The 13073-nt window shown below is 37.0% G+C and overlaps 1 protein-coding gene across 5 annotated transcripts in view; it reads right to left on the reverse strand.

The window, feature by feature from the left end:
- Positions 1-4516: 4516 nt before the first annotated feature.
- PARG (poly(ADP-ribose) glycohydrolase) overlaps positions 4517-13073 on the reverse strand; it is a 112880-nt gene continuing 104323 nt past the window's right edge. For all 5 annotated transcript variants that reach the window (XM_089897839.1, XM_089897837.1, XM_089897835.1 and 2 more), the window contains 2 exons: positions 6371-6499; positions 4517-5672 (listed from right to left, as the gene is read on the reverse strand). In XM_089897839.1, the coding sequence (XP_089753965.1) occupies positions 5518-5672; positions 6371-6499 (284 nt within the window). In that variant the 3' untranslated portion in view covers positions 4517-5517. The remainder of the gene's footprint in view (positions 5673-6370; positions 6500-13073) is intronic.

Consider the following 13073-nt stretch of genomic DNA (forward strand, 5'->3'; position numbering starts at 1 on the left):
GGGGTGGGTAATAGGTAGGAATATGGATCAAACGAGATTAGCTATGAATTGGTAATTGTTGAAGATGGGTGATAATACATATATGTAGGTTTATTACCCTACTTTATTTTTGTATATGTCTGAAATTCCCCTTAAAAAGAAAACCATTTCCTGACTACCCAGTCTAAGTCATGTTACAAGCTCTTGTCTGTGTTCTCCACTACAGTGTAAACTTGATAACAAGGACCCAGTCTATCTTGGTCACAATTAGAGCTCCAAAGCTTAAAACTGACTGGTATATGGCTGGCATTCTAATTACCATGTTTCCTCAAATATAAGATTCCATAGATTATAAAATACATTTATTTTATGTACCATTAAAAAATACTGCAAATTAAATTATGATATACCACCAAGTTTTAGAAGTATTTGGATTTCAGATGCTACAATGTGAAAAAAATGTTTTAGAATTAATGAAATATGATATCTGTGGAATAAATGAATACTCTAAAATACTGCAAGGTCAAGATTCTGATGACAATCCTTCATACATGTTCAAGAGCAGATCAGGGTATATTTTTGAGAGTATTATCAATTCTACAGTGAGTATATTTCTTCCCAAATATTGAAATTTTTTATGCCCAACTTTATAGGTTCTTGTTACAAATCTTAATAGAAAATGCAACATTCTGCCATGGTCTCCCATCTTTTCACCACCAAGGACCCTTTTATTATTTTATCCCCAAGGTTCCCATATTTTGAAATATTTTGATGCCAAGTAAAATTTATTTTTTCCTTGATATCAAGTAAAAGCTAATTTTCATTTTTCATCTATTAAATGTATAGTATTCAAACTGAGGCAATATAATTCCAGCTAAAATAAACGTGACCTTCTACCTACCCTGTGTGGACTCACCATAGGAAAAAGTAACATTTCTATTAGGAAATCTACTTTTTAGCGTCCAGTGCCACTTTCTCAGAATCCAAGAACCAGAGATGGCAGGCACTTGAGATGATAGGAATCAAGATGGCAAGAAGCCACATGCCAGCTCCTATATTAAGTCAAGAAAGGGCATTTAGGTAGCCCATCTAAACGTTATAAGTTAGGCCATTTGTTTATACAACTCTCCAACAGAGAAAGTTGTGTAAGGGCATTTAACACTCTGGTGAACTGACATCGTCCAGGGGCCTATTCGAATTTCTAAATTGTTAGCATAAAAATTCAGTTCGTTTTTCTAGGTTGAAGTGCAACACAGTAGTGAAAAGAAAATTATACTTGTGGGGTTTTTTGTATCACCCTGTCTCTGTGCCTCAGTTTAGATCTGAGTGCAGAGGACAAGTCATTCATCTTTGCATCCCTGAGCAGACAGTTCAATGGTTGCCCAGAGAAGGCACTTGTGTTTGTGAATATGTGAATGAATGGAAGGACGGTGGTCCTCAGAACCTTCAAGACATCTTCTTATTTGAGCTCTCTTGAGGGAAGATGGAAACTAGGAAAAGGAAATGAACAGGAAACATGACCTCAGGAACCTGGCAAGGAAGAAAAACTAATGCATCCTGAATTCTCTTTACCTTTGGAAAGTTCCTTATGCCTGTGACCATTTCTACATGCCTAACACCTAATGTGGAATAACAAATCTATATGCAAAAACTTTAACCAAATACCTAAGACACACAATACATTTTTAAAATGAGAGCATGGGGCTTCCCTGGTGGTGCAGTGGTTGGGAATCCACCTGCCAATGCAGGGGACACCGGTTCGAGCCCTGGTCCAGGAAGATCCCACATGCCACAGAGCAACTAGGCCTGTGCACCAAAACTACTGAGCCTGTGCTCTAGAGCCCATGAGCCACAACTACTGAAGCCCACGCACCTAGAGCCTGTGCTCTGCAACAAGAGAAACCACTGCAGTGAGAAGCCCGCACATTGCAACAAAGAGTAGCCCCCGCTCTCTGCAACTGGAGAAAGCCCGTCTGGAGCAATGAAGATCCAACAGAGCCAAAAATAAATAAATTAAATAAATTTAAAAAAAAATAAAATGAGAGTATGTATATTAGGTGCTACCAAGGGGATCAAAATTTCTTTATTCTCTTCCTAGAAAAATCATGTAAACATTAGCACAGATCTCTCCTTATCCCCCAGGTTCAAAATCATCATGACCTGTTAGCCCTACATTTAAAATAAACAGGAAAAATAAAACCAGTTACCAGATGAACAGTTTTGGTTTTCTTTGGGAAACCTTCCACTTTAAAGGCTCAGTAGGTCTGTGTGAATCTGGTGAGGAGGGACTAAGGGGACTCCAGTGGGCACGGAGCACAGCAGTGGGTCAGTGGATTCCGGCAGTTCTAGTAAGTATCACATTAGGCCCACTTCCAGCCCCCAAAGGACAGGATTAAATATTCTGAGCTCACGTTCCAGGAATGGCTGGTCTTTCCCTTCCCTCCAGAAAAAGGACTGGGGCAGATCCACAGGGTTGAGAGGAGGAAGGACACACCTTCTTAACCTTTGTCTGTCTTTAAAGCAGACTTCCTAGGATGCACTTCTTCCTTACATCAGAAAAAAGCCATGAATATGCAGCCACATGGATTGGAGAAGACAGAAGAAAACAGGTAAGAATCTATGCAATTGCTTCTCTTCCTGTTGAAGTGTTAAAGAATATAATCCAGTGACTTTTTTGTTCCGTCATATTCTTGGAGTGGGGCAACTTAATGCTTGGTTTCCAAAGCAATATATTATTGGATAAGTACCTGACATAGCAATCCTGGAGCTTGGTTAGATCTTCTTTTCAATCTCGCTTTCAAATACCTATCTTCTTGCCTTTAGTGTCACTTCAACCAGGAAGAAAAGAGGTAAGTCTCTCAGAGACCATTTAATATACCCCACTGATAACTAGTTATTTATGATGAAGAATAAGCTGTACTACGAACTTGGTAGAGAACAAGAGTGTCAGAACCTTTGCTCTATCAGATTACAAAGTAAGTCTCCTTTCATAATGAACTCCTGGAAGTTGAGATGGTACTCCCTAACGTCTGGGCATCCGTTAGCCCATGGGTAAAACGGGCTAAAATATATAAAGCAATGAGCACAGTCCCTAGTGTACAGTAGGTGCCCCATACATGTTTCTGGTCAACTAAAATAGTTGGCATTTATTAAGGACCAACTGAGTGCCAGACCCTATGTTCGTTGCTTTATATACAGTATTTCTTGGTAGGTGCTAATAACCCATTTTCTAAGTGAGTTAAGTAAGGCTCAGCAATTCAGTTTATCCAAAGAAGGTTAAAATGTTAGCTGGGGATACAGTTAGCAATTGAACCCAGCTGGTCTGATTTTAAATCTCACGCCCTTTCCATTAGTCCACATTGTTTCCTTAAACTGTTATTGTACATTTGAGTGAGCTAGATAGAAAGTGAGAAGCAAGTGAGTTATATTAAAAACCTAAGAATTCTAAACTGAAAATATCCTTTCATGCCTCAGTAGATTAAAGAAGGGAAGGGTAAACAACATGTAATAAAAGAAACCCTAAATGAAAGAGAACAAAAAGGTGCTGTTAAATGTCTTAAAATAGATACAAATGTTAGTTCAATGTCTGATTTTGTCCCTCTTTTTACAGAGGGCCTTTAGGAACAAAGTAATCATGTTCTCTCCACCACCCTCCCCACCACAAAAAATGGACATTATTTCTCTCTATACATTCCTCATGATTAAACCGTCCCAATTCAAGAATGTACTAGGACAAAGAAGTAGGCAGGTTTTTATTCTTGAAAACCCCTCAACAGAAGAAAGGCAGTCAGGAAGATGGCCTGGTCACCAACCTGTTCAGTACTAACAGCTGAGTCTTAGTACCTGTATTCTGTAATATTAGGCTGGGAGGTCTTCTTACCTGGACTCAATGATTTGTCTACCACATGAACCTCCTAAACTGTTCATGCAACGTTTTAAAGAACTGTTTACTTAGTCTTGGGGCTAGATAAGAGGGAAAGAATATAGAGATAGATAAAAAGAAATGAAATATACCATGAATGCTTAACCAAAGCATGGAATGGGTTGGGAAGGAAAGAAAAGACTTTAGTACCAGTAGAAATAAAGGCAGACACCTTGGACTCAGAGATGATGAAAAATCTTAAAAAACTTCATCAGTGACAAGTGGCTGCCTTCAGGTGCCAAATTCCACTAACTTCTCAATCTCTATATAAACAAAAAGAGTTGCAGATGCTGGCCAAGGCCCCATTTTTTCCCTGCCAATATTGATACCAGGTGTTTGGACCATCTACGTAAAACTCCTTATTAATAGGATTTGACCACCAATAGCTTTTCCTGACAGTTGACTATAAACTAGAACTTCAGCAGTATGGTTTAGAATTACTTTAGAAATATAAATAAGTGCTTCTGTGATTAAACTCTACTCTCAGTTAACACAGAATTGACACTGGCTTTAACTTCTGAGAGACATTATTATTTATGTTTGTTGCCCATTTTAAATGGACACAATTGTAAATAAAGAATTTTAAACAGAGCCCCTAATAAAGCCTAAACCTAATCATTCCCACAATTCCAGTTTTATTTAGATTTTATGTGCTTGCATGTAGACACACTTAAAGAACATATTTTTCATATATATGAAATATAGATGATATGGGAGTTTGACAAATGATTTGTTAATGAAAATTTATTAACTGTATAACCTTTGAGTACCAGAGAAACTTCACTATGTACAGATCACCATGAAGTTCCCAGTTTCTAAACTCTGGTTATATGAATATGCCTCAAGCACCAAGGAACAAACAATAATCCTAATTCAAAAAGGAAAAAAAACCCCAAAAACCCCAAGAAACAAAAGATCCTTCAAGTCTCTTGAATCTGTTTGTTTTTTAAACACCATTTGGGAAACTCTTTTATTCTACATTTCCTTCCATTTAGGTCAGTTTCCAAAAACAGTATCAATAAAAATTGATCAGGGAAAAAGGACAGACAAACCATTACAGATAAAGGTGATGTCACTAAATAACTTTCTGGAAATTATTCTGCCTTAAATACAAAACTTTTAACGTAGGGGATCTGCATTATGTAACATGTATGAAAAAAAAACCCAACTCTTAATTTTCAAAAATCAAAAACTCCAACAATGCAATCATAAGAAGAGTAGGGGGTGAAAGGCTCACAGGGAGATCTTTAGCAGACCCAGTTAGTTAAACAGATTCTAGGATTTCACCTTCTTCCCTGGCATCTGCTAGCTGCAGAGGCAATTTGTATAATATACAGGCATCAAAAAAGAGACCTGACAGGCTGAGCACAAACTTTCATGAAATTTCACAAGAAATCTTATGGGCAAAAGAAAGAAAAATCAAAGAATGAAGACTGAAATAGAAAAAAATGGAAACAAAATATGTCTGAATCTATGTTTGTGGAAGGGACTGCATCCTTGCCTACAAATGTGGATTATATACACATTTATATTAAGTCAGTTCATATGTTACACCTGACAGTTCAGATAGGATGTTTCTCATGAGAGGTGGAAGGAGGTTCTATTCACTTGGATCCTCAGGCCCCAGTTCTTTGTCCTGGCTGGTTCGTGGTCTCCGCACAAGACTCAACAGCTTGGTATATGAATGGATAGAGCTTGATGTCTGGTCCAGGGGTGGAACAGTTTCTACATTCTTCATTGTAATATCGTAGCAACAGCTTATATACTTCTCCTGAAGAGTAGAAAGCCAGACCAATTTGCACATTAAGGTATGTAGATGGATAAAACTACTACAGAACACTTCAGTTTTATCTTAATCTAAATAATATATGCTCACATTTGGCTTTTGAAAATAGAGCATGAAGGCTTTATTTTAAAAAACAGCCTGGAAGGCTTTCCTGATATAAAGTTAAAATTTTTTAGAATACCTTAAAGAAACTACTTACTAGTTCATAATTACAGCAGGCTATACATGGTACATCATCCATGCATTGTTTTGGGAGTTCGTGGCAACTCTAATTTTACATTTAGCTCCCATATAGCAAGGCCTTTCAGGTCCAGCTGAAACAGTAGATGGAGGATGCTGGCATGTCTGATAAACATAACTCAGAGTGAGGCTGCTTAGGTTTTAACTTACCTGCCAATACCTTCCCTCTTTCAGTTTTCTATACACACAAAAGTAAAAAAGGGACACTAATTCCAACTTCTCGGCCTTAAATTAATAAGCTGACATACTCATTCAAGATTGAGGATGAAAGTTTGCCAGAAAAAGATTCTGCAAGTGTTGCCCCTCTAAGACCTTGTCGCCCCATCAAAATCACACTTCCATTTTTTCTTATCCACTATGATCTATCCAGATTTAGCAAGTGCTCCTCCTGGATGGTGTACAATCCATTTAGATACCAAGTGTCAAGACTATCCCCTACTTACCAACAGTCAGTTTCCTTTCAGTAAGGAACGTGTGCATGCTGTAAATGTCTCTCATCAATTCTGAGTCCCCAAAGGTGAAATAAACCACATCTCGCTCAGCTACAGCAGCTGCCAGTATCTGTATTAAGGCTGTAGCAAAGAGAAGAAACACAACTATATTATGACACTTCACATCAAGATACCTTCTGTTCTTTCAACCAGGTAAATTATAGCTGGTGTGTCATAGCTTTATCCTGGATTAAAGATTTATAAACCTAATATACACGTTATTAGCAATGGCAAATACAGAATGAATATAAATCATCTAGTTTTGTGACTGAACAGACATGCTGCTGAGAATATCATCAAGCCACAGAATTCCCACGTAAGTAAGCATCTTCGTGGGAAAACAAAGGAAGGTGCATCTGAGGCAGCACAGTTAAGGCACTGAAGTGGTTTTTTTTTTTTTTTTTTCCACTTACACTAATCTGGAACTAAAATTTTTGTGTTTGCTTGCTTGATTTAATTATTTTATCTTATACATAGTCATTGTTTTTTTTTTTCTGTCAAAGGAGTCTCTGTGATTTCCCATGACCAATATACTTGGGAGGTTCTACTGTTCTCATTAACCCTACAGCAAGCAAGCATTCTCAAAAATGGGTTAGAGAAGACACCCTTATCCCTCCTGCACTCCCACCTCCACCCAATCACTACAGCATGGAGTGAATGTTACTGAAAACATTGGACAGTAACTCTGGTGTATTGGAAAAGGAAAATCATTGAGGACCACTGTCCCCACAAATCAGAGTTACAAATCACTCAGCCTGGAGTATATTTCCAAAAGTTAAATTCCTTTATAATCTTAATCTCAATAGACAAAATTTATTTTTTTATTATTTAAAAAAATAAATTTATTTATTTTATGTATTTTGAGCTGCACTGGGTTGCATTGGGTCTTCGTCGCTACGCATGGGCTTTTCTCTAGATGCAGAGAGCGGGGGCTACTCTTTGTTGCTATGTGCAGGCTTCTCACTGTGGTGGCTTCTCTTGTTGCGGAGCGTGGGCTCTAGGCACACAGGCTCAGTAGTTGTGGTGCACTGGCTTAGTTGCTCCACGGCATGTGGGATCTTCCTGGACCCAGGCTGCAACCCGTGTCCCCTGCATTAGCAGGCAGATTCTTAACCACTGCGCCAGGGAAGCCCGACAAAATTTACTTTAAATAACAAAAATGAACAAAGGTACAATAAATGCCCTTTTGCTAGTAACATATCTTTTCCCTCATAAAATGGGAGATGGGAATCAAACTAAAACACTCTGGAGGATAAATATAGTTTTGATTTTTTGAGAGCATGTTAATATTCTACATATTCAAAACAAAATTAAAATAAGAATGGGAATGGGAAGGAACCTGTAACTGAAAGCAAAGTAAAACAAATGAGCCTAATTTTATTTCAAAAGAATAGCACTACAGGGAAAGGAAAAATGAAAGGATGAAAGTAAGAACTAATCCAAGTAACTTATGAACACACTATTTGACTAATATGCCTTCAGTCTTGGGCAAGGAGGAAAGAATCACAAACAATTCCCGGACTCTTTTTACTAGATTTGCTTACCACAGTAGTACAGGTGAAGCAATTCTGAAACTATTTTAAAATATATTTCAGGACTGAACAAATGAGTTAATTTGTTGATGTTGCTGGCAGCTGTAGTTCTCAGTATGGAAGAGGGAATACAACACGGAATGGGAAAAGACAAAAAAGAACTCTGTGGTGATTGATAGATTGAAATGGAAGGCACTGGTATGTACTCATGACTTCTAAAATATGTACATTTGTGTGTGTTTGAGTGAGAGAGAGAGAGAGAGTGTGTGTGTGTATGTGCATTTCTTAGTTTTGTCTGCTGAAAGGGCCAAAAAGAAGACATCTTAGTAGCAATGAGCACATCTGGTGCCCAGATCTTGGTCTCTAATACCATTCCACCTAACAGAGCTGTATTCCTCAGGGAACACCTGATTCCATGGTTAGGACAGGACAGGACAGGTACAAGATGAACCCAGAATGTTTTATTATACCAGAAAGTGAAGAAGTGCTCAAAAACAGGAAAACTGATGGATGTTTGTCACAAGAATATAGGAGCCAGTTTGAAGGAGCTCCTACTAGCCAAATCTGGACAAGCTAAGCACCAAAATATTATGTACAGTAATAACTTACAAATCACTGAAAAAATATAAATTCCTGAGTTCACAATGATAATATATAATAAATAGAGAGAAAGAAGGGCTTTTACTCACAGGAGAAAGCCAAAGACTAACTGGTTAAGTCGGGAGGGAGTGCTAGAACGAGATAATCCTCTTTTTGCAACCATCATGGTAAAGACTGGATCAGGCAAAGATCAATAAAGGATGCTAAACCTAAGGGAAATTTCGTCTCAAAGTGTCTTCCTACAGACTACTTAATTAACTACAAGAGAGGAAAAAAACTCTGCAACAGTGGAAAAATCAGATAACACCTTGACTGGGTGATCAAAATTAACATCACTAATGGGGTCAGATGACTACTTAAGTGCCTCCAGACACTATCACCTAGGTACTGCTCTGATCAAGAATGCATAATATAAACCTAATTATGAGGAAACAGCAGATAAACTCAAGGAATGTTGTATTCTTCAAACATGTCAATGTCATAAAAGAAAAACAAAGAAAGGCTGTGGAAATACTCCAGATTCAAAAGGAGGCTCAGACATTAACTAAATGCAATACCTGACCCTGGACCCTGTATTGGAGGGCAAAATGGCTACAGCGGGTTTGATTAGGGCACCTGATAAAACTGCAACACAGATGAGAAGATTAAAATATTATATCAGTGTACATTTATGAATTTATAACTGTAATGTGTTTATATAAGAGAATAGGAAAAACACACTGAAGTATTTAGCAAAGGGGGTATAATGTATGTAACTTAAGCTCAAATCGTTCAGAAAAAAATTGTGTATAATACACAAGCATATATACATAAACATACACAGAGTTTAACTTTGTGTAACTTTTTGTAAGTTTGAAATTATTTTCAAATAAAAAGTTTAAAAAATTATGTAGGAAGGAAAATTATTTTTAAGATGAACTAGTAAATTTGATATAGCTGAGTATTCCCAAATTTGGGAAACAATCTAAGACATTAGAATACATGTGAGATTCTAAAATACCAAAGTATATCCTAATTTCCAAACTAATATTTATTGAGTATCCCCAGCATGTGAGGTACTATGACTAGGCCTCATTAATCTTGGAGTGTTGAAAGTAATTATCTCAAAATAGAGATACATTTTAATTAAAACCACTCAACCAACTTGTACATACATTAAAGCTTCAGTACACTCAATTTTAAAAGGTTCCTAATTAACCTAAACTACATAAAAAAAGGGAAACCAATGAATCGTCATCTTTTTCTACCAAGAGGTATCATTTTTTTATCTTTTGGTTTGAATGAAATTTGGCTTTAAGTATTTCCTATTTAAGAGACAGAGAGGAGAGAGAGACCCAAAGAAAAGTCCTTTTAGTCCTACTTCGTCCTTACATACAGAAATACTAGATCACTGGTCATTTGCCATTTATGAAATAAAATATTAATAAAAACATTTAAAATGTATCTCCCTATAGAGTTTAAGTTTTAAATGCTTCACAGGCCACTTTGTCCCTGTGGATAGGCTCCTGGAGCTAAGCTTGACAGATCTACCAAAAAGGCTGGATCCTAATAAGAGAACCAGTTCATACTACATTCTTGATTTCACATCCATTTCTGTTTGGGTACACATGGTAACAAAAGCTGGGACTGGAGACTGAAGACCTGAGCTCAGGCCTTGCCCTTCTGCTAGCTATCTAAGCTCTATGACTTTGGCCAAGTCACTTAACTCTCCTGCCTGCATTTTCGCCATCTGTGCAATGAAGAAGTTGAATCAGATGATCCCTAAAGACTCTTTCAGAGTATAATTCCATAATCTGTTATAACTTTTCTCCTTGCATTGGATATTAGACTATAAATACACAAAGGAAATTTTCAGAAATTTAAATTAATCTTGACCTTAAATACATCAGTAATCACTAACAAAAGATCATTTTAAACAGAACTGTCTTCAGACCTCACTACATCCCCAAGATCTTTTCAAATCTAGACAATTATGTCTCACAATTTAAGTGAACTCTCCTGTTATCACAAGTTAGATGAGAATAAATCACAAATCTAATAGGGTGTATGGACTGACTCCAAGTATGATAAAACCATCAAATTCTAACTTCAAGCACAACTAGGTGCCAAAATAATCACTTAAATTAACCTGCAGGGAGCTTGGTTTTAATTTTCTTTTTGGCATCAATGTTAAGCTGCGAAAATTCTTCAAAAAAATATGAATAATGTCAAAAAACAATTCACAGTGTCCTCTTGTAACAAATGAACCAAACAAAAAATGAGTAAAACCATGGATACTTTATACCACAGGTATGGTCTGAGGCCATTAGCATGTAACATTAGTAACAACTGCTAACACTGAGCTCTATACTGTAGCATGCTGAACGTTCTAGCAGCTTTTTTTAAAGGACAAACTCAAGATTCACAAGGATTAACTCACTTAATCCTTACAAAAACTGAATAAATGTTAGTATTATTTCCATTTTGAAAATCAGGAAATAAAGGCACCAAAAGATTAATTAACCTGTCTAAGGTCACAGAGCCAGAAAGCGGTGGAGCTGAAATTTCTATTTGTCAAATAGAAATTCATTAAGCTTATTTTATTTGCAAGTCACTATTAGGTAGTGAAGGTAGGGAATGGGGATAGAAAAGAAAATGCACAGGACTGCATCAAGATAGCTTCAAATTATGGTAAGCTAGCAATGGCATAATCTTTCACAAGTCAGATAACACAGTACGGAGAGGTACAAAAAATAAACACCGAGGATGTGCAATGAGAAATTGACAAAAACACAATAGAAAGAACTTTAGAGCACCACTTGATTCCTTCGGAAAGCAGGCAGACAAAACTAGAAAAATATAGGGTCTGATCTAATAGGTATAGAATCTAACAAAGTATAAATTCTATACCCTTCAGAGACATCTTTTCAAGTGCCAACATAATATATACAACAATTATGTTAGGCCACAAGTAAAAGCCCAAAAAACTCTTAAAAAGTAGAGATAATTTTATCTATACTCTTTGATTACAATGCAATAAAATTAGAAATAAGAGATGAAACAAACATAATTTGCTTTAAAAACCATTTAGAAATGGTTTCAAGTTATCTCCTAAAAATCTCATGGGCGCCTGGTGGTACACTTAGGGGGCAGGAGCCCACTCAACAGTCTCTACTGAGATGGGATAAATAATGCAGCAAAAAACAAACAAAAAAAGCAAAAAACAGTGCTTCTACTCTATCTAACAATGAGAAAAGGCCAAGTAATCTACAGAATCATAACTTTTCCTGAGTCTACCAGAGAGCTGAGTTTTCAGGGCAACCAAAGTACAACAAGCTCTACCAAGAAGAGACAAAACACATGAACTATTATCTTGAAAGAACACAGGAGAAAGAGGCAGCTATCATAGAAATGGGTGAGAATAAAATTTTGAAAGCCAAGTGTGAACTGGAGGTGGGGGTAGTGTCACTTTGTAATAGCTATGAGCCCCAGAAAGGAGAATTCACATTCACTCAAAAGCTCTTTTCCACGGGCCTCCAGAGGGTCCTCAGAAAGATGAGGGGCCAGGCAGGAGGACAGAGAGAGCCCCCTTTGGTTCCACAAGCCTGCAGGAGGTAACTGGCTGCTGCTGGAGGACAGGCATCAAGCCCCTCTTCCCTATGTCCCTTCTTTCCTACCCTCTGGCTCATAGGGCCATTGGCTGCCTGGGGCAGAAAGCTGTTAATCAATGTCTGTTGAATGAATGAATATATGAAAAATATTCTCTTACTAGTTGTTAGCATAACGTACAATGAAAGCCATTCAAAATTAAATTGTTACAAACTGAAAAACTCATGCACAGTTAGGCAACAAGCATGTTAAAAAATATTTAGCCTTATTTCTAATAAAAGAAATGTAAGTTTAAGTGTTTATTATATGCCCATGTTCTCCCTCCATGAAGTTTTCTGTTTGCTTGTTTTAACTGTCCTTCCTCCCTTCTTTCTTATAGGGTAGGGATAGCATCTGATGGTTCAGATGAGTCTTCCTGAAACATTACCAAGACCTAGGGACAGATAAAGATGGCCAGTTCAGAGAAGTTAATATTGGCCCTGTCTTTATCTGCTCTCAAAGGGTTTTTGTTTACCAACTTTATTTAATCTATCAATACTTTGAACTGGACCATAGCTTCTGATTCTTCTCTGTGCACCCGCTCTGCCTCCCTAATGTTGGTTCATCAGCGAACATCTCTTTCTTAATGCTCTCTTCTCTTGGAAATTAATCTAGGATTTAAATGCTCCCTTGCTCATATATGCTATGTGGCTAATGAGAAAGTGGGCTTATAAAAGAGGGGTTTTTACACAGTTCCAACGGCTTTTTTTTTTTATACAATCAGAATATAATTGACATATAGCATTATATTCATTTCAGGTGTACAACATAATTAGATATTTGTATATATTGCAAAATGATCACCACAATAAATCTAGTTAACATCCACCACCACACATAGCTACATATTTTTTGTGATGAGAACTTGCAAGATTTACTCTTTTAGCAACTTTCAA

Source organism: Delphinapterus leucas, chromosome 16 (genome assembly GCF_059928025.1).
Source record: "Delphinapterus leucas isolate spDelLeu-1000000601 "Yukka" chromosome 16, BTC_Dleu_Yukka2, whole genome shotgun sequence".
NCBI lineage: Eukaryota > Metazoa > Chordata > Mammalia > Artiodactyla > Monodontidae > Delphinapterus > Delphinapterus leucas.